Genomic DNA, 24,476 nt, shown 5'->3' on the forward strand with positions numbered 1-24,476 from the left:
TTGGATGTAGAAACGTTATGTTGTTTTTCCTTCTCTAAGAAGGCCATGACCTTGAGGAGTTGATACCATGACGTCTAAGTAAATTGAATTTAAGTGAAGGAGGGCTGTGCAAAGGTCACGTGCCTCACTTTCCTCTCCGAGCTGAGGTAGAATGTTATTGTCAGTCTCATGTTTTGTTCCAGTCGCAGGATCCAACACTCTGAAGCACTTCAGCTTGATCCTGGAAGTGTGATTATCTGTGTCATTGTGCTTTAAGCTCTGGAAAGGAAATGATATGTATGCGTGGAGGGAGGGGAGGGAATATACACAGGGAAGAAAAGTGTAAGTGTACTTTCTGGCAGTAAATCTTAGCATTAACTCTTTATTTATAACACCATCTGGGTCAAATCCAGGAACCCATCAGACCCTCCTATTTTCTTCTCAAAAGATGCATAAAGTTCAATCCTCATGGTCTTGGGCTGAAGTGAGCCCTTACTACTTGGTTAGGGAGGAGGACAGTTAAAATAATTACCAAGGCTTGGAACTTTTCCCCTTGTTCTTCTTTCATAATATACCTTCTCTCCTACCAATACTGTGACAAAGCAGACCTGCCCCTTCTGAGCACCTCCTAGTTCTGTTGTGTAATGGCTTTGGGACCTTGGTATAGCTGGATGATACCTTCATTGTGTAGTTGTTTCCACAATCTCTTCTCTAGGATGAAGTCATGGTTGAGGTATAAGAACATTTTTTTCCACTCTGGGTCATAATAGTGGTCAGCAAATTGATGAAAATCATTGGTGATGAAACCATAGGCACTCACCTGTGAAGAGGATTTTGAGGAAAGAAAGGGAGTCCAGATTATGATTCCTTGGGTTTTATTTTTATGTCATGGATGGCCTTTGCCTTGATCCCTTCTTTCAATTCCCCCTGCCCTGGGTACACTACCCCTGTTCACTTTCACACACCCCTCCCCTTAGGTGTGAGCAAACAGCTGTTCTCAGCTGGGAAGGCTTGAAGGGATCTACCTTCCACCACCCCAAATCTTAGCTTTACCTGATCACACAGTTGGATTGCAGTGAGTAGCAGAAAGGCACCATTAGAGGGGCGGTACAAAGTCCAGTTGATAGTATCTAGGATATCTGACCGCAAAAACCTGTGAACAAAGTCAGTCTCAACACTGTCAGGGACAGCTTAATTTCTGAAGGGAAAGGACCATGGCCCTGTCCTCCAGTTGCCTTTTTTTCTCACCTGTTTTTCACATATCGAAGCAAGTCTGGGTGTATCAGTAGATATCTGTCCAAAGAAAAAGGTCTTATTAAGAAAAAGCATCCTGGGGGTTGAATCTATGGTCAGGATCAGGCCATTCGGGCTGGAAATAGGGACTGACCACTGAGAAGCTAAGATTCACAAGATCACAGATAGGGTAAGAAGGGATGTTAGGTGTCATCTAACCCAGTTCCCTCGTTTAACACATGAAAAACTGAAATCTAGAAAGTGACAAGAATGTGCTTGCATTTTACTTTCTTATAGTACAGTGAGGTTCCCTGGGAGAAATTAGTGTGGGAGAGCTCATGCCACTTCCAGATTGTAAATACTGATAATCATAACTGGTATTTAGGTAATGTTTTAAAATCTTAGAAATATGATGTCCCAAAAGTCTTAAATTGTAATTTTTTTCAGTCTTCATAAGAACCCTGGGCAATAAGTAATATTATTATTCTCACTTTATAGATGAAGAAATTGAGATGGACAGAGTGGCATCTAGCTGGGTAAAGTGAGGTAATGCGGGCTGGTTCCTCCAACCAAAACTTTCTCCCAATCGTCTCTCAAACAAGCATTATGAAAGTTAACCAATCTCCTACTTCTCCAGCCCAGAGAGTATTTGCAAATCAACTCTTCAAAGTTAATAAACACTGATTGCTACATTTTCAGTGTGAGCATTTACACTTTAGAAATCAGCAAAGGGGTACAAATCAGGGTTTGATTGATTGCTTTGCTTATTGTCTGGAAGTAATGAAGAAAATGTTAACAATGCAGATTAAATCTATTTTTTGTTTTGAGATATTTATTTTGGTTTTTTATTGCTTTGTTGTTTGTTTTAAATAGTATTTTATTTTTTCCCAATTAAATGTAAAATCAGTTTTAAACATTCTTTTTTTAAATTTTGAATTCCAAATTTTCTCTCTCCCTCTCAGATTAAATTTAAAACTGTTCTGCTTTCATGTTTATCTAGAGAGCCAATTGTTAAACATTTCCGAGTATCACTACTGTAACCCCATGGAAAAAGAGGAGGAGTCAAGGTTCCTACCGTAAAGGTCTTTCCATGACAGCTTTTTCCATTATCTGGTCACGTAGCATGTGCTTCAGCCATTCAAAATCCTTATGCCCTTCAAGGAAGTGCAAGTAGTGGATGTCCTAGGGATACAGGGTATTAATGGGGAGTTTCATCCTTGGAGACTAGATCCCAAGGCATTCCATCAGTCAGTCAACAAAAATTTATATTGTTTACTGTGTACCAGACACTGTGCTAAGTTTGGGGGACACAAAAGAAAGTTAAAATAGTCCCTGCTATTAAAGTGTTTACATTCTAATGAGTAACTACCCAACATTCCTACCCCACCTTCCCCAACTCTAGTCTGTTTTTCTGCCTTATTTCATATAGCATAGTAGAAAGAGTACTAGATTTGAATTATAAGACCTGGGTTCAAATATTGTTCTACTTATTATTCGTGTAATATTGGGTATATCTCTAACTTCCCCAGGTTTCAGTTTCTTCATCTGTCACATGAGTGATGGTTCTAGATCATTTCTGTGATCACTTTTGATAATCTAAATCTATGATCTTCAACTGTGATGGACTTGGCTCTTTTCAACAATGAGGTGACCCAAGGCAATTCCAATAGACTTGTGATGAAAAGAGCCATCTGCATCCAGAGAGAGAATTATGGAGATTGAATGTGGCTCAAAGCATAGTATTGTTGTTTGTTTGCTTGTGTTATTTCCTCTTTTTAATCTGATTGTTCTTAAGCAGAATGACAAATATGGAAATATATTTAGAAGAACTGCACATGTTTAACCTATATTGGACTGCTTACTGTCTTGGGGAAGGGTTTCCCCAAGGAGAGGAGAGGGAGAAAACTTTGGAACACAAGGTTTTGCAAAGGTGAATTGTTGAAAACTATCTTTGCATGTATTTGGAAAAATAAAATAGTATTTAAAAATAAATCTGTGATCTCAGCATCTTTTTCATCAGATGTCTGGGGCTCTGGATTAGCAGCAGACTCTCATGAAGCATCAGTATCTGCGACACCAGGACCAGGTCTGACTTCTTTCCCCCTGTCCCTTGAAGACCTTGTCTTTTTTTCCACCTGGCTCACCTTTTCCATTGGCATTTGGTGAAAACCCTGATTCCTCAACAACTTGAGTGATGTGGCCAGACTATAGAAGGTGAAACCATAGAAGGAAGTCCGGGCACCTACATCCTGCTCATAGCCATTGATCAAAGCCCCATTCACCCTAGAGCAGAGAGACCATTTCAAACTGAGAACACATTTGGAGGTAAAGAGAGGAGCAGAGAAAAATCAGGTGGTCTCTGTAAAATGAGGAAGTTGAATGAAGTGAACTCTGAGACCCCTTCTAAATCTCAGATGCTATGCCCCTCGTTGTTGTCTCCCTCATCATCATCATCCATTTGGAGTTTTGATGGAATCTCAGAGTCTCTACCTTTTAAGAATCTACTGCTTCAGAAATAGGGTATTGCTGTGTGCCCTGGGAGAATATGCCATTGCTTAGAATCTTCTCCCCCAAAAGTTTTCAGGATAGATGGAGAAGAGGTGCTTGGAGATTCAGGATTACGAGTGGTTTCTAGAGGGAATAAGATGTCTTCTCACCTGAATACATAGTCATGGCTGTCTATCTCCTGGCCCATGCGAGACCTTTTCAGGATGCCTCCATTCCCCACCACAGCACAGCTAACACAATGGGAGCTCCCGGGTTGGGGGTGGGCAGCCAAAAGAATCTGCTGCTGAGAGACAGGTGGGAACTTCTCCAGGATTTCCTGAATGACTAGAAGAGTGAGAGCTTCTACTCTGGGCCCTTGATGAGACCCAAGAGGCTGTTTCACAAATTTCTGGTAAAGGTACCAGGGAAAGGACACATCTGTTGTCATCTGCCAGTCCCTTACCAATACAATTACTTCCCCTTCCTTGTCATAGCTTTTCTTTTCCCCAGACCTACTACTTCCCCCAACCCCTCCTTTTAAGAACTCACTGGAGTAATTAAGGCCCATGAAGCCAAATGGAGGCTTAAAATGTTCCAGCCGATCCCACTCACTGAGGTTGAAATGTTCCCAATCCAGGAAGAGCGTGAGGTTGGGTAGAAAGAGTTCCCGGAGCCAAGAGGACTGAGCAGCTTTGACCTTCACAGAATCAGGACAATTCTGGAGCAGCAGGATCGAAGTTGGGCATGAAAAGGCATAAGGAGGCAGATAGGGTCAGAATGTCAGACCAGTGGGGGTGGGGTGGGATGGGGAGGAAGGTAGGGAGAGGGGCTCTTGGACTGGAGAAAGGAATTGGTTCCTATTCCTTGATCTGCCAGGGGCTCAGCTTCTATTTTATTCTCAGAATCTAAGGATTTATCTTCTTTTTGCAATTTGTATAGGTCCAGAAAAGAATCTAAATTCAATCACACTTTAACCTACCAGGTTTATTTCATCTGTCTCCCCTTCCATAATCTCAGTATTCCAACCAAATTGATCTATCATTCTACAAATGAGATAGTTGGTTTTCCATCTTTGTGCCTGTAAATCACTCCTTCTTCTCTATTTTTTAGAATCCCTAGGTTTTTTTTCCCCAAGAATCAGCTCATGTCACCTTCTACAGTAAAGTACCTATGATTCCCTCTTTCCCCCAAGTAGTTAGTATCCCACATGTCATATGTATATGTGTGTTTTATATGTGTGTGTATTTGTATGTATGTGTGTATATGTTATATAATCTATCTACCAATATAAAATGTACTTATCTGGGTACTTGTTCTCTACCAATAAAATGTCCCTTGGGGACAGAATTATTTTGTCTTTGTCCTTGTGTTTCTGGTATTTAACAAAATATCTTCCATACTATAAGCACTTTATAAATGCTCAGGGAATGAATGAATGTATTGAATCCACTAAAAATCCTGTTGGCTAATAGTTAGAGAAGAGGCAGCTTTGAGATAGAGATAGGTTAGTATATTCCTAAAAATGAGTACACATGGGAATAAATCAGCATGGAACATTGGGTTTTATGTGGCCACAATGTTGGAATGCCAAATGTATGCTTGCCAAAATGACTATTTTATGGAGATTCACACAGAGGAGGCACTCACCTGGTGGTAAAAAAAAAAAAAAAATCAATACAAAAACACTCCCAAGGTCTCTCTTAAGAACTTTAGATTGATTGTACAACTTGGGAGACACTGGCACAAGACCACCCAGCATGGCGTGCCCTTCTCAGAAAAGGTACTGTGCTTTATGAGCAAAGCAGAACTGAATTAGCTCAGAAGAAACTCGAGGTGTGCAGTTAGAGAATCCACTTCAAATGTTTATATGAACCTGTGGCAGAACATTCTGAGTTTGTAGTGATCTGATCAGCCACAGTCAGACACACTGTAACTTGACTTTAACACAGTAATGTCACCTTTGGTCCTTTTCAAGAAGTAAGGACAGCAATCAACTATATGCATGAATAAAAATGCATAAGTGTGGTCATAGATATCAATAGAATCAGAGTGCCAAGACTCAGTATGTGGGAATGGAGTAGAGGGTATAACTTGGGCTTTAGGGTTATAACTTTGTGAAATAAAGGTTGAGTATTCATTAGGTGAAGCTTGGGGACAAGGTTGAAGTATTTCCCACTGATCACAAAAAGGATATTTCTTATAACCAAAAGCCCAAGCCAGGTGCCACATAGAGCAACCCAATTTGTTGAAGCTCTGGGCCTTCCTTGGGATGGGCAAGGTTTAAATTTGACCATGTCCTTCATTCAGGAAATTAATCTGGAGTTTGGAACAAATACATAATACATACATACAGAGAGAATAGGAGGAGATTATAGAAAAACATATCCGTACATATATAGATAACTATTTCACTATTATTGGCATTTTATTTTATGGATTTAAAAACACTTTTCTAAGAAAAGGTTCCTAAGAGAACATTGTACACAACAACAAGAAAACTATGTGATGATCAGCCATGATGGATTTGGCTCTTTTCAACAATGAGGTGATTCAAGACAATTACAAAATAGATGTAATGGAAAGTGCCATCCACATCCAGAGAGAAAATTATGGAGACTAAATGTGGATCAAAGCATAGCATTTTCACAAACAACCTTTTGTTGTTTGTTTGGTTGGTTATGTTTTTCTTTTCCAATTTGATCCAATTTTCTTGCATAGTATGACAAATATAGAAATATGTTTAGAAGAATTGCATATGCTTAACCTATATCAGATTTCTTGGTGTCTAGGAGAAGGAGGGAGAGGGGAAAAAAAGGAGAAGAAATTGGAACACAAAGTTTTGCAAAGGTGAATGCTGAAAAGAGGTTCCTAGTCTTCAGATTATCAGAAAGATACAGGACACACACAAAAAAGATTAGGATCCCCTTATCTATGGATAAGACACTGCTTCTTTCTTGTGTGGACATTTTAGTTGCTGAAAGGAGGAGGAGAATGAATATTTGTGTAAGAAAGACTGATAAAAATCTACTTGTGAAGAAGCAGCCTCTCAAGCTAAAATGTTGAAGAGACCTGTTATGATGTAGCTCCTAGGGAGGATGAAGCAATAACCCTAAGGCTTCTTGACCTTAATCCTAAAGCCAGATGGCTTTGGGAATGCTGTAGTTCCACAAACCTTGCAAGGTATCAGTTTATTATCTGTTGATCAGTAATAACAAAATTTCTGAGATAATGAGGTGCATACCAGCCCATTCCTCAATTTCATCTCTAAGACCACTCCTCAATTATACTTCTGAACCACAAAATTATACTATCAGTGACATGAAGCACCAGATCTCTTTTTCCTATAAATTTATCTTCTTGCTCTTGGTTCTTTGCTAAATTCTTTAGGAATTTAGCTCATTTCAATTGGTGTTATAATTACAATAAACCTTGATCCATGACTTGGAGATGGATCCGAGCCTGCAAATTCTTCTGAGAATACTTCATGCCACTAGTCTGGAACCCCCAACCTTTTTGGGGACTCCTTTGAACCCCAACAAGACCCAGACTGTTTAAAGACTTGAAATAGGGGCAGCTAGTTGGTACAGTGGATAGAGCACCAGCCCTGAAGTCAGGAGGACCTGGGTGCAAATCTTACCTCAGACACTTAACACTTTCTAGCTGTGTGACCCTTGGCAATCTGTGTGACCCCAATTGCCTCAGCCAAAAAAAAAAAAAAAAAAAAAAGGAAGAAGACTTGAAAGAGAACTCTCTCTCAGGTAAATATACTTTTGAGGACTTGTTTGAAGACAGAAGAATGGCCCAATGAAGGTTGATTATAGGGCATTGTGGCCAATAGTTCATTTGCATGTGACTTTTAATGGTTAAATTAGACTAGTTCTAAAAGTTACAGGTTGATTTTATAAACTTCAAATGGAAAGCAAGCTGTGCATCATGAAAAACTGCAATTTAAATAGAGTATCAGCTAAGTAGTTGGTTGTTGTTCTTCATTCTCATAGAGGATCAAAATGACATCACTATATTGGGGTCAAGGTATAGTGTGTCTGGCTGATCAGATCAACATAAGCAGATAGGATATGCATTGGAGTAAGGAAGATACAAGTTCAAATCCTGCCTCAGACACTTACTAATCATTTAACAAGTATATTCCTCAGCTTCAATTTCCTAATTTACAAAATGGGGATGATAATAACACTTATATCCCAGGGTTGTTGTGAGATAACCTAGGTAAAATGCTTTGCAAATTTTTGGATGTTATACAAATGCCAACAATAGCTAATTTCCCCCCTATTTTACTAAATGTTTGTAAATGATCATTCTATTTGGTGTTGTTTGTTCAGAATAAAAATGTAAGTTAACTTTTACAATATTAAAATGAGGAATTATATATATATATTTTTTTATTTAATAGCCTTTTATTTACAGGATATATGCATGGGTAACTTTACAGCATTAACAATTGCCAAACCAAAATGAGGAATTATAAATCAAATCACTGGAGACTATGGAATGATTATGTAAGGGTTGCTCAAGTCATGTAAGTAGGATTGTTGAATATCTCATTATAAGTTAAAGGTGGGTTGTTGCTTGTAAAAAGGCACTGATTTAGAAAAGGGAGAGAAAGAGAGATAGAGATACACACACACTTACAGACAGATACACAGAAAGAGACAGAGACAAAGAGACACACAGAGAAAAAGAAACAGAAAGAGAGCGCTAAAGAGACACAGAAAGAGACAGACAGAGAGAGAGGAGGAGAGGCAGAGCAGGAAAAGAAAGAAGAGGAGAGGAGGACGAAGAGACTGAGTATAGCAAAAATAATTTGCAGAAGGCATAGAAGGCAATGACAGAAGATACTTGCAGAAGACAGAATACAACAAGAAATAAGGGGTAAAAAAGTATTTCAGAGAGGAGCAGCTTCCTTAAAAAACTGCTAATTTCTTAGATCTGCCTATAGCAGATAGTTCCCCCCACCCTTTGTTTCTCCCTCTCAAATGAGAGGTCAGTAGAAAGCAATTTAATTAATATCTGATTGATTCTGCAGCTGTTAAAAGATGTACTGGAAGAGACCTCAGTTTGCTGAAGCAATGCCCTTTCAAGTTCTTCAACAAATTGCAGCAACCACTGCAGTAGCAACAACAATGTTGCTCTGTGAAGTATCTGGGCTTTTTGCTCTCCAGAGCCCTCCAGAGCCAAAAAAAAAAAGGGGGGGGGAATGACAGCTTGGGGGGCTTTGTTGTTTACTACTGTCCTCTGCTTTGAGAGGGAGAAACAAAGGGGGGAAAGAAACATCTGCCAAAAACAGATTTGAGGAGCTTAGCAATTATTTAGTTTAAGGGAACTCTTTGTCTCGGAAATAGTTTTTCAGCACCCTGCCAAAGGTGATTGTGTTCTAAAAGAGTTTGTAACTGCGTCAACAGCCTGGGGTTAGTAAGGAAGTAGTTTTGCTAGTAGAAAAGCTATGAGGATTATAAGAGAAGGAAGCAGAAAATAAATTTTTATCCTGCAAGTGATGTTTTCTCTTTTAAAAACTAAGGAAATCAAGGCTTGCTATTCAGACTCATGAGTTTCCCCAAGTATATTGGTTGCCCCTCTCATACTCATACTCATACGCTAAGTTTATGTAAATGTGTGTCTACTCTCCTACATATTTATCATGTACACTAATGGGAGAGTGTGATCCAGGTTTTTGGGGAAAATTTTTTCTTTTGCTAATTCCTGCTATTTTTTATTGATTAAATGTTATGCTAATTACTATTACCTTAGATTGAGTAAATATTAATAATTGTTCTTGTCTTTCTTTTCTACTGAATAAATTTTATGGTTATTATTTCATTTGCCTTATTTAATAAATTTATGTTGAAGTTAATGGTGTTATGGTGACTGATTTCATGCAAAAGAGAAGTAGGAACTCCACCACTACACACACCAACGTTATGCTTAGAATCCTGATAGAATGATGTTCTCCATGGACATATGTTTTGTGTGATTGCATATGTTTCATCAATATCAAATTGCTTGTTTTCTCAATGAGGAAAGTAACTAAGGAAAAGGAGAGAGGGAGAAAATTTGGAACTCAATTAAAAAACAAAAACAAAAACATGTAATTGTTTTTACATGTAACTGAAGAACAAATAAAATATTATTTAAATTTTTTTATATGTAGCTATCTATATCATCACAAGGGAAAAACAGATAAAGGCAGAAGGAACACTAGAGATACACTCAAACAATGGTAGACCTAAAAAGCTAAGAAAGAAATCCTGGGCTGCAGTCAGGAAAATAAAACATAAACAAGTATGTGAGGATTTCAGAAGCTGTTGGGAAGACTCACCGTTTGTAGGCTTCCTTCTTCCAATCTATATTCATCCTCAAATTTCCAGCGGGGTTCTACCTGGAAATATTCTACTCTTAGCCTCTTCTTGCTCATGGGGTTGGGACTCTGAAAGGAGGCAGCTAGACTGGTGATCTGAGCACTCTTGCTGGTTGGCAGCGGTGTTAGAATTGTCAATATCTTCTTCTCCTGGACTTCTGTTCTGTGTATCTCCTCATCCTGACTAATGAGTCAGTCAAACAAGCATTTATTAAACATTTACATGTGTCAGGTACCATGCTAAACACCAGGAATACAAAGAAAGTGTGTATGGCCTGGCCATAGTTCCTGGCTTCAGAGCATACATTCTAATAAGGGAACAACTTGGAAATAACTAGGTACAAATGAGATACATGGAAAGTAATAGGGGAGGGGAAGCTGGAGAAATGCAGAAAGACCTCCTGAAAAAGGCAGGATTTCAACCTGTAATTCTCCCCTTGTCCTGACTGGGCCCTTCCCACCTGGATAGTACAATGAATTGAGCTCTGAACCTAGTCAGGAAGATGGAAGGCTTGAATTCAAATTCAGCCTCAGATACTTACCAACAATGTGACCCTAAATAAGTCAATTGATTTCTATCTATTTCAGTTTACTCAACTGCAAAATAGGCATAATAATGCCACCAAGAGTTGTTGTGAGGATTAACTGATTTATTTGTGGCACATAATAGGTGCTTAATAATTTTTTTCTTTCTTCCTTTCCCTTCTCTTCCCTTTTTTCTTCCCTTGCTTTCCTTTTCCTTCCTTTTCCTGGCTCAAAGAACTTGACCTTCATTGAGAATGCTGACAGCCTCTCTTTAGGGTCCACTTTAACATGTTGATAGAAAACATGAAACAAAATATCAAGATTCTAGGTTAAAGCAGGTAGGAAGAAATATAAATTGCCCTTATTCTTGTGCCTGAGTCAAATTTCAAATCTGGCACAATAAGAGAAAGAGTTACCATACACATTATCAAAGGTATTGATTAAATTAAATTGATTTAGTATCATTTTATCATTGATTTTGTATTATTTTATAACTAATTCTGTTCTGTGTTAACTATCCAAGATAATTCTAAAGGTCTTATGCTGAAAAATGCTATCCATCTCCAGAGAAAGAACTAATGGAGTCTGAATACAGATTGAAGCAGACTATTTTTCACTCTCTTTGTGTGTATGTGTGTGTGTGTGTGTGTGTGTGTGTGTGTATGTTTGGCTTCTGTTTTTTTTTTTACAATATGATTAATATGGAAATACATCTTGCATAATTGCACATGTGTATTGTGCTTTACTTCAAATTGCTTACTGAGGATTAAGGAAGAAAAGAGGACTTGGAATGCAAAAATTTTAAAAATGTTAAAAATTGTTTTTATATACAATTGGGAAAAATAAAATATTATTAAAAACATCTGTAATTGATCCTATTCTGTATTTCTACCCCATTTTTTATGATTGCTGAAGCCATATTTCTTTGTCTAAACTAAGTTTACAAGTTTAGTTCTCCTGTTATCTCTGAGAGATTGCAGGTGGGTGCCAAGAAATCTAATATCTGTTACCTTTACACCATCCATCTATCATTCAATGATGTCTGGTTTGTTAAATAAATAAATCTCGTCCATTATCTCTAATCTTGCAGAAGAACTCAAAAAATGAACATTTCTTAGTCACAGGCAGGAAGGAGGGAGTTGCTAGCCTCTCATTCCCAACCCTATAATGCTGCCAGTCCTGAAATCAACTGAATCATTTTCCTCACCTACCCAGTTCTGTTATTCGTTCTATGCTTATGAAAAAGGGCTATACCTTCTCCTCTGGGTCACTGGCCTGATCTATTTTATTAACACTCTGCTAATAAACTGTTAAAACTTGGAATTCTGTGCCTCAATTTACTTTTATTAAATTCTATCATGACAGTATATTTTGTCAAAGGATTTTAGTGCTCTAATCCAAACTCTCATCCATTTTCTACATAGTTGTTGACCTACTGAGGTTTCAGATAGCATGGTTTGTCTCAATTTTTTTATTGTTATTGTTTTTATTTTTTGTTTATTATTTTTGTTATTTTTTTATTATTATTGTTTTATTTATTATTCATTCGGTTTCTCTAGAAGGCCAATGTGCACACATCCCAGGTACTGCATAGGTAGATTTACCTTGGAATTCTTTCCCATACATTCAGAAGAAAAGTTTTTATCTGTGCCCTTTGTTTCCTAAAATCTCTCTAGGCTCCCAGTAGGACATGAGTAACTCAAAGGCAGGGACTATTGTCTTTATTTTGTCCTTAGTTCCTTGGGCCTTTTTCTTACTGCTTGTTCAGGCCTCTCCAGGAAAATCTATGGTATTCATGACTGCTTAGATGCTCATATAACCCAAGGGAGATCCCCAGGTATTTGCCAACCCAGATTTTTGGAAGCCACACAGCTTTGCTTATCTCTTTAGAAAGAAGAAAAAAAATTGACTCTTACCTGGAAGGGAGATATTTAGGTCTCCTGATATAGGAAGAAAGGGAGAAGAGAAGCAAGAAGACTGCCATATATAAGGTACACAGGAAGGCCCACCATATCCAACCCAGTATCCACTGACAAGACCTCACATTGGTCGACTGGGCTGTAGTTGACATCTCTGAGTAGCAGGGGTGCAGTGAATAGGATTGTTCAGTCATATCTATTTGCCTGTGCAGTCATGGGTGCTGCTCTCTGTTCATGCCCAAGAACAGATCATGTTTTTGGCATAATAAATAGCTATTTACGAATACCACATTTATCACGTTCTTTCAGAGGAGAAGAGAAAGCAAAAGACTGAAAAGAAAAAAGCCAGTTCCTGAATTTATAGGCATCTCTTTATTTTTCAATTCTTGGATACCACAAAAAGAGTTCCTATAAGTATGTTTGTATATGAGTCCTTTTCCTCTTTTTTTTTCTTTCTCTTTTTTTGTAGATACTGAATGGTTTCTTTTTAAGGAAGAGGGGAATAAGCAAATTCATGCAGCTGGGTGGCCACATTCCTGGATTTTTCTCTCAATAATATAGGAAAATTATGTCTAATCTCTATCTTCACTAATAAGAGTTTAGGTGAAAGGAGGGGGCATTTGAAAGGACTTCCACTATTAGGTTTTAATTTCTTTTCTCAACCAGAGCTGTAATTCCCCCCAGGTATTAAAACCACACTTAAAAGCACTCCATCCGTTAAAGAAGGAACAGGGTGAGACAGGGAAAGAATTCGCCCTAGCTTGCCACCTGATAAGTTTCTATTTTAAGTGATTACTTTTGCCAACTGGGAGCTAAGCTTTGTTATTTCTATGCTTCCAGAGGAATTGCTGAAGTGCTTCAGTGCTATCATTACTTTCTAAATCTTGAGTCCTAGGACAAAAATCCCTATTGGCCCCACCTATTGAGTTATGGCTCTGCCCTTGACAGTTATTACTCAACTAGTCATACTCTATGACCCTTCCCCTAGGTGCATATACCAACAAAAATCCTGTGATCTCTGACTCTGAATTTCTGCCCATTTTTTACTCATAGTTCCTGTTATCTGGGCTAGGTTAACAGCTCATCTGATTACATCAAATTCTGTCCCCCTTACTCAGTAAACTTCATTGGCTTCTGGATCAAATAAAAATACTCCATTTGGCATTCAGAACCTTTCATAACTTATCCCCTTCCTACCTTTCCAGTCTTCTTACACTTCATTCCCTGTCAGATACTTCTATCTAGTTAACACTGATCTCCTGACTGTTCCAGAAACAAGATTCTACATTTCTCCATTCTTGGCATTTTCTTTGGCTGTTCCCCATGACTGAAACACCTTCCTTCCTCTGCTTTGCCTACTGACCTCCCTACCTTCTCTTAAGAGCTTTTGCTGGAAGCCCTCCCCAACCCCTCTTAATTTTAGTTCCTTCCAGGGGCAGCTAGATGGCACAGTGGATAGAGCAGTGTCCCTAAAGTCAGGAGGACCTGAGTTCAAAGCTAGCCTTAGATACTTAACACTTCCTAACTGTGTGACCCTGGACAAGTCATTTAACTCTAATTGCCTCACACACCAAAACTACAACAAATAACAACAACAACAATTCTAGTGCCTTTCATCTCTTAACTACTTCTGTTGGCAGCTAGGAAGCTCTTTGGTTCTGAAGTCAGGGAGACCTAAGTTCAAATGTGACCTGTATCATCCTAGGCAAATCAAGTAACATCTGTTTGCCTTAATCCATTGGAGAAGGAAATGACAAACCATTCCACTATCTCTGCAAGAAAATTCCAATTGGAGCCACAAAGATTCAGAAAATAAAATAAAATTTAAAAACCCCAAATTTTTAAAGATAAAAATAAACTTTAAACCATCACACAAAAGCACTTTCATATATATGGCAGAACACAAAAAGAAAGTTGTATATGAAACTATCAATCTCCATTTTATAAAAGGAGATTGCTTTTAAAATTGCTTTTAAATTGCTTTGAAAAATAATCAATTCTGACTTTATGAGCAAAATTACAGACCACTTTTCACACAAATTAAGTCTGATCTAACCAATTGGAAAAATATTAAATGCTCTTGGATAGGGCGAGCAAATATAATAAAGATGACAATATTACCTAAACTAATCTATTTATTTAGCGCTATACCAATCAGACTCCCAAAAACTATTTTAATGACCTAGAAAAATAACAACAAAGTTCATATGGAAAAACAAAAGGTCAAAATTTCAAGGAATTAATGAAAAAAAATCAAATGATGGTGGCTTAGCTGTACCAGATCTAAAATTATATTATAGAGCAGCAGTTACCAAAACTATTTGGTATTGGCTAAGGAATAGATTAGTTGATCAGTGGAATAGATTAGGTTCAAGGGATAAAACAGTCAACAAATATAGCAACCTAGTCTTTGACAAACCCAAAGATCCCAGCTTTTGGGATAAGAACTTACTATTTGATAAAAATTGCTGGGAAAATTGGAAACTAATATGGCAGAAACTAGGCATTGATCCATACTTAATGCCGTACACCAAGATAAGGTCAAAATGGGTTCATGACCTAGGCATAAAGAATGAAATTATTAATAAATTAGAGGAACATAGGATAGTTTACCTCTCAGACCTGTGGAAGGGGAAGGTCTTTATGACCAAAGCAGAACTAGAGATCATTACTGATCACAAAATAGAAAATTTCGATTATACCAAACTGAAAAGTTTTTGTACAAACAAAACTAATGCAGACAAGATTAGAAGAGAAGCAATAAACTGGGAAAATATTTTTACAGTCAAAGGTTCTGATAAAGGCCTCATTTCAAAATATATAGAGAATTAACTCTAATTTATAAAAATCAAGCCATTCTCCAATTGAAAAATGGTCAAAGGATATGAACAGACAATTCTCAGATGAAGAAATTGAAACTATTTCTAGTCATATGAAAAGATGCTCCAAGTCATTATTAATCAGAGAAATGCAAATTAAGACAACTCTAACATACCACTACACACCTGTCAGATTGGCTAAGATGACAGGAAAAATAATGATGATTGTTGGAGGGATGCGGGAAAACTGGGACATTGATGCATTGTTGGTGGAGTTGTGAACGAATCCAACCATTCTGGAGAGTAGTTTGGAACTATGCTCAAAAAGTTATCAAACTGTGCATACCCTTGATCCAGCAGTGTTACTACTGGGATTATATCCCAAAGAGATTATAAAGAAGGGAAAGGGACCTGTATGTGCACGAATGTTTGTGGCAGCCCTTTTTGTAGTGGCTAAAAACTGGAAACTGAATGGATGTCCATCAGTTGGAGAATGGTTGAATAAATTGTGGTATATGAAAATTATGGAATATTACTGTTCTGTAAGAAATGACCAACAGGATAATTTCAGAAAGGCCTGGAGAGACTTACATGAACTGATGCTGAGTGAAATGAGCAGGACCAGGAGATCATTATATACTTCAACAACAATACTATATGATGACCAGTTCTGATGGATCAGGCCATCCTCAGCAACGAGATCAACCAAATCATTTCTAATGGAGCAGTAATGAACTGAACTAGCTATGCCCAGAAAAAGAACTCTGGGAGATGACTAAAAACCATTACATAGAATTCCCAATCCCTATATTTATGCACACCTGCATTTTTGATTTCCTTCACAAGCTAATTGTACAATATTTCAGAGTGTGATTCTTTTTCTACAGCAAAATAACGTTTTGGTCAGGTATACTTATTGTGTATCTAATTTATATTTTAATATATTTAACATCTACTGTCATCCTGCCATCTAGGGAGGGTGCAGGGGTAAGAGGTGAAAAATTGGAACAAGAGGTTTGGCAATTGTTAATGCTGTAAAGTTACCCATGTATATATCCTGTAAATAAAAGGCTATTAAATAAAAAAAGAAAAAAGAAAAAAGAAAAATAATCAATTCTGAACAGGTTAATTTCAGAAAAGCTTGGGGAAACTTGCATGAACAGATGCTGAGTGAACTGAGCCAGTAGCAAGACTACATTGTAAGTAGTAACACCAAGATTATGTGATCATCTGTGAAAGACTGCTCTTCTCAACAATGAGGTGATTCAAGGCAATTCTAATAGACTTGTAATGGAAAATGCCATCTGCATTCAGAGAGAGGATTATGGAGACTGAATGTGAATCAAAGTATAATATTTTCACCTTTTTTTGTTTGCTTTTTCTTTCTTGTGGTTTTTACCTTTTGTTTTGATTTTTCTTTCACAAAATGACTAATGTAAAAATATGTTTAAAATTATTGTACATGCATAACATATCAGATTGCTTGCTGTCTTGGGAAGGGATAGTAGTAATATAATATAATATAATATAATATAATATAATATAATATAATAATAATATAATAAGGGATAGTAATAATAAGGGAGGGAGGGAGAAAAAACTTGGAACTCAAAATCTTACAAAAATGAATCATGAAAACTATTTTTATATGTAATTGGAAAAATAAAATATTATTGAATACAAAAAATAAAAATAACTAATTCCACACATTACTCTCAAAATTGTTCTGTTTTTCTATGCTTCCTTTTGAAATTTCTCCAGTTTCCTTCAGTGCATTTAAAAAATACATTTCAATGACCTTTTTTTGGGGAAGGGGGCATAATTATGGTGTCTACCTCTTCCCTTAAATAAAAATTGAGACAAAGAAAGGAAGCAACAAAAACAAAAGCCTTGTAACAAATAAGCACAGTTAAACAAAATAAATCCATACAGTAGCCATTTCCAAAATACGTACTTCTTACTATACCTTGAGTTCCTTACCCTTTCTATCAGGAGATGGGAAATATACTTCATCATAGATCCTCAGGAGACATAGTTAATCACTGTAATGATCAGTGCTCTGAAGCATTTCAAAATTGTTTTTCAAAATGTCCTTTAAATAGTTAGGGAAAAAAACACAACAAAATTCAACTGGAAAAAGAATATCAAGGGAATTAATATAAAAAGAAAACAAAACAAAGTAGCCTAGCAGTACCGGACCTAAAAATATATTATAAAACATCAAAAACATATGGTACTGGTTAAGAAATAAAGTAGTGGGTCAATGGAATAGGTTAGATTCACATGACACAATAATCAATGACTATAGAAATCTAGTGTTTGGTAAACCACAAAACTCTAGTTTCTGGGAAAAGAAGTCATTATTTCAAAAATTGCTGGAAAAACTAGAAAATAATATGTCAGAAATGACATCATGCACCCATACCAAAATAATGTCAAAATGGGTACATGATTTGGGCAGAAGAGGTGATATCACAAGCAAATCAGGAGAGCAAGGGATAATTTACCTATCAGATCTTTGGGGAAAAGAGGAATTTATGGCCAAAGAAGAACTAGAGAACATTATGAAATGCAAAATGAACAACTTTGATTACATTAAATTAAAAAGGATTTTAACAAACAAAACCAACACAAAGATTTAGATTAAAAGAAAAGCACAAATCTGGGGGAAATTTTCCACAGATTCATTTCTAAAATATATAAAAAATAGTGTCAAATTTAGAAGTATACCCCAGGGGCTATAAAACTGGGCATACCTTTTGATCCAGCAGTGTCATTATTGAGTCTGTATCCCAAGGAAATAATAAAGGAGGGAAAAGAACCCACATGTGCAAAAATGTTTGAAGCAGCTTTTCTTTGTGATGGCAAAGAATTGGAAAACAAGAAAATACCCATCAATTGGGGAATGGCTGGATGGTATATGAAAATAATGGCATCTTATTGTTCTATAAAAAATGATGAACAAACTAATTTTAGAAAGGCCTAGAAAGATTTACACAAACTAATGCTGAGCAAAACAAGTAGAACCAGGAATACATTGTACACAGTAACATCAAAAAATATGTGATGATCAAGTATGAAAAACTTGATTCTTCACAGCAGTTCAGTAATCTAAGAAAGTCCTGATAAACTTTGAATAGCAAACGCCATCTGCATCCAAAGAGAGAACTATGGACATTGAATGTAAATCTTTTTTTTTTTCTTTTTTTTTCCTCTTGTGATTTTCCCCTTTTGTTCTGATTTTTCTCTCTCAATATGATTCATAAGGCGTGCGCGTTCTTTCTCTTGCTCTCTCTCTCTTTCTATTTTTCTCTTTCTCTCTCTCTCTCTGTCTCTCTCTCTCTGCCTCTGTCTCTCTCTCTGTCTCTCTCTGTCTCTCTCTCTCTGTCTCTCTCTCTCTCTCTCTCTCTCTCTCTCTCTATATATATATATATATATATATATAATGTACATATATAACCAGAAAAATATTTTTTAAATGCTGCTAATGTCATATAAAGTGTTCTCCTGAATGGGATTTGAAATCATATCTGTACTACTTCAAGGACAAAGCTTCTTTTTTTTTTTTTTCAACTTAATTTTCCTTTTTTAAATTTATAGCTTTTTATTTACAAGATATATGCTTGGGTAATTTTTCAGCATTGACATTTGCAAAACCTTTTGTTCCAATTTTTCCCCTCCTTCCTCCCACCTCTCCCCCAGATGGCAGGTAGACCAATACATGTTAATAAATATGTTAAAATATATGTTAAATACAATATATGTATATATGAAGGACAAAGCTTCTTAAACTGTGAGTTGCACCCTACGTAGGGTCACATAATTGAATGTGGGGCTTATAAATTTTGGCAACAGTAAAAGCTATCAGGTATTCTGCCAAGATTTAATTCTTGATAAAAACAAGCACATGTATCTCATTAGTATGCAAATTTGCTTTTGTCTTTAATAAATGGTAAAATTATAAGTATATGAAATAATTGTTTTAAAATAAATTTCTTTATAATTTATTAACAGTTTAAAAAAAAGTATTCTCCTGGTTCAGTTTACCTCAATCTGGATCAGTTTATACTAACCAAGATTCTCTGAAATCATCATTTTTTTTTTCATTTTTTATAATATAAGATTTTGGGTCAAAGTCGATCTCAGACACCTATTGGTTAAAATCAGGATAACAATGGCATCTATTTTCCCAGGGTTGTTGTGAGGACAAAATGAGACAATATTTGTAATGGCCTTTTAAAAACCTTGAAGTGTTGCATGAATGTCAGCTATTATTTTTATTATTTAATGATCATTGGATTCAACTGAAGTTGCTTTGGAGAGCACCATCATGGCCATGTTTTATCATGGGGGTAGGTGGTAGCTTCCAGGATTGCCTTGAGAAAATCAAGATCCCATTACATTCATCATGTCACAGACTTCCAGGTCATTTTCCAACTAATGGGCCCTTCTTAGATTCTAGTTCTTTACTTCCTCCACCCACCTCTTATAATCCCTACCTTCTAGATCAGGAGCTATGTTTTCTCCCTACGTGGCACAGTGGGCAGAATGCTGGGCATGGAGTCAGGAAGACTTATCTTTGTGAGTTCGCATCTAACCTTAGATACTTATTAGTTGTGTGATCCTGGGCAAAGTCACTTAACCCTCTTTGCCTCAGTTTCCTTCTCTGTAAAATAAGTTGGAGAAGGAAATGGCAAACCACTCCAATATCTTTGCCATAAAACAAAAACAAAAACAAACAAACAAACAAAAAAAAAAAAAAAAAAAAAAAAAACCCTGAATAGGATCACAGAGAGTCAGATAGGACTGAAAAACAACATTCTTTTCTTCTTAACCTCTCCTTTCTCTCCACTTCCCACCATTGCTTATTTTCCAATTGAGTGGGAAGGGAACTTCTCTCTCTTTAGCTGCCATCAAGATCAGTTTCTTTCAGTGGAATAACTCTTGTAATAGTAGTAGTAGTAGTGTATGTGTATATATAGATATTACCCTATGATGCTACTCACTATTCCCAGACATTTGAGTTGTAGGTTGGCTAAGCCCAAATTTGCTTCTCTGATCATCATTCTCTCTATCTTTATACCCATCCACGTCAGCTCCATATCCTTTCCCCTCTCCCATTCTTTCCTATCCTTTATTGTGCCCTCTGGAACACTTGTTCTATTGTTAAGAAACTGTCCGTCATATGATACCTGTGTCCTGTGCTTTGTATGTGATTGGTATTTACTTATACATATATATGTTATTCTCTCCCCTACATAAAATATAAGCTCCTTGAGGCAGAGACTATTTTATTTTGTCCTTTTATTCCCAGTGCCTAGACACTTAATAAATGCTTGTTGGATTTCATTGTATGTAAAAATATGAAAAATAAATAATTTTTATTAAAGCTTTTTATTTTCAAAACATATGTATAGATAATTTTCAACATTCACCCTTGCAAAACTTTGTGTTCCAAATTTTTTCTCCCTCTTTTCCCCCTTACCCTCTCCCCTAGATAGCACGTAATCCAATATATGTGAAACATGTGCAATTCTTATATACATATTTATACAATTATCTTGCTGAACAAGAAAAATCAGATCAAAAAGGAAAAAATGATAAAGAAAACAAAATGCAAACAAACTGCAACAAAAAAGTGAAATTATTATGTTGTGATCCACATTCATCCCCATAGTTCTCTCTGGGTGCAGATGGCTCTCTTCATCACAAGACCATTGGGACTATCCTGAATCACATACAAGGTAATTTTGAAGTGGGGATTAGATTGGGGGAAAGTACTAGTAGCTGGGATAAACCTACTAACAGCTGCAGAATCAGGAAAAGTTTCATATATAATGCAAAACATTCAAGTATATATGATGTTGGCCATTTTCTTCCTCATTTATGCTCTTGCTATAAGACTGAATCTTGGTAGGTAGTTCTTGCTCTTTCTAACATAGAGCAACCAAGAGATATTGGGACTACCTAGAATCATATAGACCAGATTCATTAAAGAATCACTTATTTACTCCCAGAGCCATCACCAGTGATCTTGACTTATGTTCTTGTTACTGGACAGCTATGAGTATGAAGGAGAAAGGGAGGCTGATGACTTTGAGCAGCCCTGCCTCACTTAAATCCAATTCAGCACAAGTCAAGAATTCACCCTTGTGATGTCATTGGTCCTTTTCAAGAACAAAGGACAAACAACCACCACATTTACTTCCAATTATTTAACCTTCTGTTAGTTAGGTCAATAGAGCACTGGATTTGAAATCATGATGACTCATCTTGAGTCCAAATCTACTTTCAAATACTTTCACAGTTACTCTCTGTGTGACCTTGGGCAAATTGCTTCAGCTTGTTTGCCTCAGTTTTCTCATCAAAACAAAGAGCTGGAGAATGAAATGACAAACTATTACATGTGTGTGACCCTGGGCAAGTCACTTTACCCTATTAGCCTCAGTTTCCTCATTTGTAAAATGAGTTGGAGAAGTAAATGGCAATCCCCTCTAGGATTTCCCAAGAAAATTCCAAATGGAGTCAGAAAGAGTTAGACACAACTTAAATGACTAAACAACAATAACATCAAGCTGACATTGTGTTATTCTCTCAAATGCATTTTTTATTTCATTTTCAAATGTTGCTTTATAGATCTTCTGTTCTATATGACTATTTGTGCTGTTTTTGATTTTTAGGATTTATTAGAGCTCAGAAGTAAACACTATTTTTCACCTGAAACTTCTGCCCAGGTTTTTAACAACAATGACAATGCTCACTGCTGCTCACCGAAGACTCTCTGATGCTCTATAAAATCCTGTGGATTTTCTTTTCATGTGGTAAGAATGGTTACATATTCCAATTTTGTAAGGAAAGTAAAATATGGAAACCAACTATGCAGAAAATCCACTGATTGAGTTAAAGGCACAGTTCAGAGTGTACAGTGAGTGTCTTTCTGATCTTGGACCTTGAACTTATAAAGATTTCCATGGTTAACCATGGGTGCCGTGCCTTTGGAAGACATTAGCATGTGTTCTTTCTTTCATTCTTCTTGGAACATTACCCCACTCTCTCCCTCTTTCCTATGTAAGAAGAATTCTTTGCCTCTTCTAGGGCCTTGCATAAGGCCTATTTCCATCATGAAAACTCAGCCATCAATCATTCAGAACTGAGTTTGGGCAGGGCCTATACAGAGTCTTGATTTGGTCAAGCCATTGCTGTGGGACACTTGTATAAGAATAAGAGAGTTCACTGAGTGGTTGCCCATCAGTTGAAGAATGGGTGAATAAGTAATGGTATATGAATGTGATGGAATATTATTATTCTATATAGAGAAAGGATCAGCAGGATGATTTCAGAGAGGCCTGAAGAGACTTACATAAATGATGCTAAGAGAAGTGAGTAGAATCAAGAGAGCACTGTACACAGCAACAAGATTATGTGATGATCAACTATGATAGACTTGGCTCTTTTCAACAATGAGGTGATTCAAGGCAGTTCCAATAGACGTGATAGAGAGAGCCATCTGCATCCAAAGAGAGAACTATAGGGACTGAATATGGATCACAGCATAGTATTTTCACCTTTTTATTATTATTTGCTTGCTTTTTTTTTCTCATGCTTTTCCTTTTATAATCTGATTTTTCTTGTGTAGCATGATAATGTGGAGACATGTTTGGAAGAATTGCACATGTTTAAACTATATTGGATTACTTTCTCTCTAAGGGAAAGGGTGGGGAGAAGGAAGGGAGAAAATTTGGAACACAAGGTTTTGCAAAGGTGAATATTGAAAATTATCCTTGTTTGTATTTTGAAAATAAAAAGCTATCATTTTTTTAAAATAAGAGATTTCAGAATAAAGTAGAGGGCAGCTATGTGGTAACTTGCAATCAGGAAGACTCATCTTCATGAGTTCTAATCTATCCTTAGATAGCTGTATGACCCTGGGCAAGTTATGCCTCAGTTTCCTCATCTGTAAAATGAGTTGAAGAAGGAAATGGCAAACCATTCCAATGTCTTTGCTAAGAAGACCCTAAATAATTAATAGGAGGCAGCTATAGGGCATGGTGGATAGAGCACTGGCTCTGAAGTCAGGAGGATCTGAGTTCAAGTTTGGCCTCAGATACTTAACACTCATTGTGTGACCCTTGGCAAGTCACTTAACCCTAATTGCCTTGAAAAAAAAATAATGATAATAACTTTTAAAAAGAAGATGAAGAAAGAACAACAGTAACAACTCATTGGCTATTGAAAGATGCTACAGAAAGTGATATAACTTCTAAGTTATATCACTTTCTGTAGCATCTTTCAATTTTTTGTGTTGTTTACTTGCATTTTGTTTTCTTCCTCATTTTTTCCCTTTTTGATCTGATTTTTCTTGTTTGGCATGATAATTGTGAAAATATGTTTAGAAGAATTGTTGTCTCGGAGAGGGAATGAAAGGAATGAGAAGAAAGGAAGGGAAGGAGAAATGTGGAACACAAGGTTTTGTAAAGGTGAATGTTGAAAACTATGCATATTTTTGATATATTTTTGAAAATAAAAAAGCTTAAAAAAAAAAAGAAAGTGGCATAACTGTGCTATCTAATATCACCTGAACTCTCTCTGCAGAGAAGCAAAGTTTTGTTCTTCCCTGATTGTGTATAACATGTCCCACAGTAGCTATTACAAATACTCTCTTTTCTCCTCAAGCTTCCCAATCTTTCTACCCTCCCAAATTAAAGACTTTATTTGATGTTTTACTAAGAAAATAAAGCCATTCTCCTTGATCTATCTTTTCTCCCCTATTCTAAATTCAAATCATCTTAACATCATTCCAAAGACTAAAGTCTCTAACGAAGAAACATTCCTTCTCTTTGCCACCCTGGGGAAGAGTCAAGATGGGCGAGACAGATAAGGAAACTGAGGCAACCAGGGTGAAGTTATGTGTCCAGAGTCACATAACTAGTAAAAGGCCAGATTTGAATTCAGGAAGATGAGTCTTCCTCATTTCAGGCTGCCCCACCTGGAATACACTCTTTTCTTATTTCCAATTTCAAAATTCTCCCCTTTTTCAAGACTCATCTTAGGGAGCTTCTTATCCTTGATCTTCTCAGCTGACAAAATGCCCTGTCAATTCTTTATAAACACTAGCGATCATGACCATCATCATTATAAGAG

The 24,476-nt window shown here is 36.6% G+C and overlaps 1 protein-coding gene across 1 annotated transcript; it reads right to left on the reverse strand.

Annotated features, from left to right (window-relative positions):
- Nucleotides 1-163: 163 nt before the first annotated feature.
- Nucleotides 164-10,252, reverse strand: ST6GALNAC1 (ST6 N-acetylgalactosaminide alpha-2,6-sialyltransferase 1). Its single transcript, XM_031965872.1, has 8 exons — nt 10,034-10,252; nt 3,870-4,417; nt 3,357-3,495; nt 2,288-2,394; nt 1,228-1,272; nt 1,033-1,132; nt 658-799; nt 164-258 (listed from the first exon to the last, which is right to left on the reverse strand). The coding sequence occupies exons 1-8, from the start codon at nt 10,127-10,129 to the stop codon at nt 242-244; spliced, it is 1,194 nt and encodes a 397-aa protein (XP_031821732.1). The 5' UTR covers nt 10,130-10,252; the 3' UTR covers nt 164-241.
- Nucleotides 10,253-24,476: the final 14,224 nt, after the last annotated feature.

The sequence above is a fragment of the Sarcophilus harrisii genome, chromosome 4, assembly GCF_902635505.1.
Source record: "Sarcophilus harrisii chromosome 4, mSarHar1.11, whole genome shotgun sequence".
Taxonomy (NCBI): Eukaryota; Metazoa; Chordata; class Mammalia; order Dasyuromorphia; family Dasyuridae; genus Sarcophilus; species Sarcophilus harrisii.

Bases quoted from the DNA above. Each gene is read 5' to 3' on its own strand.
- ST6GALNAC1 (XM_031965872.1), bottom strand. From the start codon at position 10,129: ATGAGCAAGAAGAGGCTAAGAGTAGAATATTTCCAGGTAGAACCCCGC. The intron at 2,395-3,356 runs GTGAGCCAGGTG...CTGTATCCCTAG, and splicing joins ACCAAATGCCAATGGAAAAG to GACATCCACTACTTGCACTT. The intron at 1,133-1,227 runs GTGAGAAAAAAA...CTTTGTTCACAG, and splicing joins CTTCGATATGTGAAAAACAG to GTTTTTGCGGTCAGATATCC.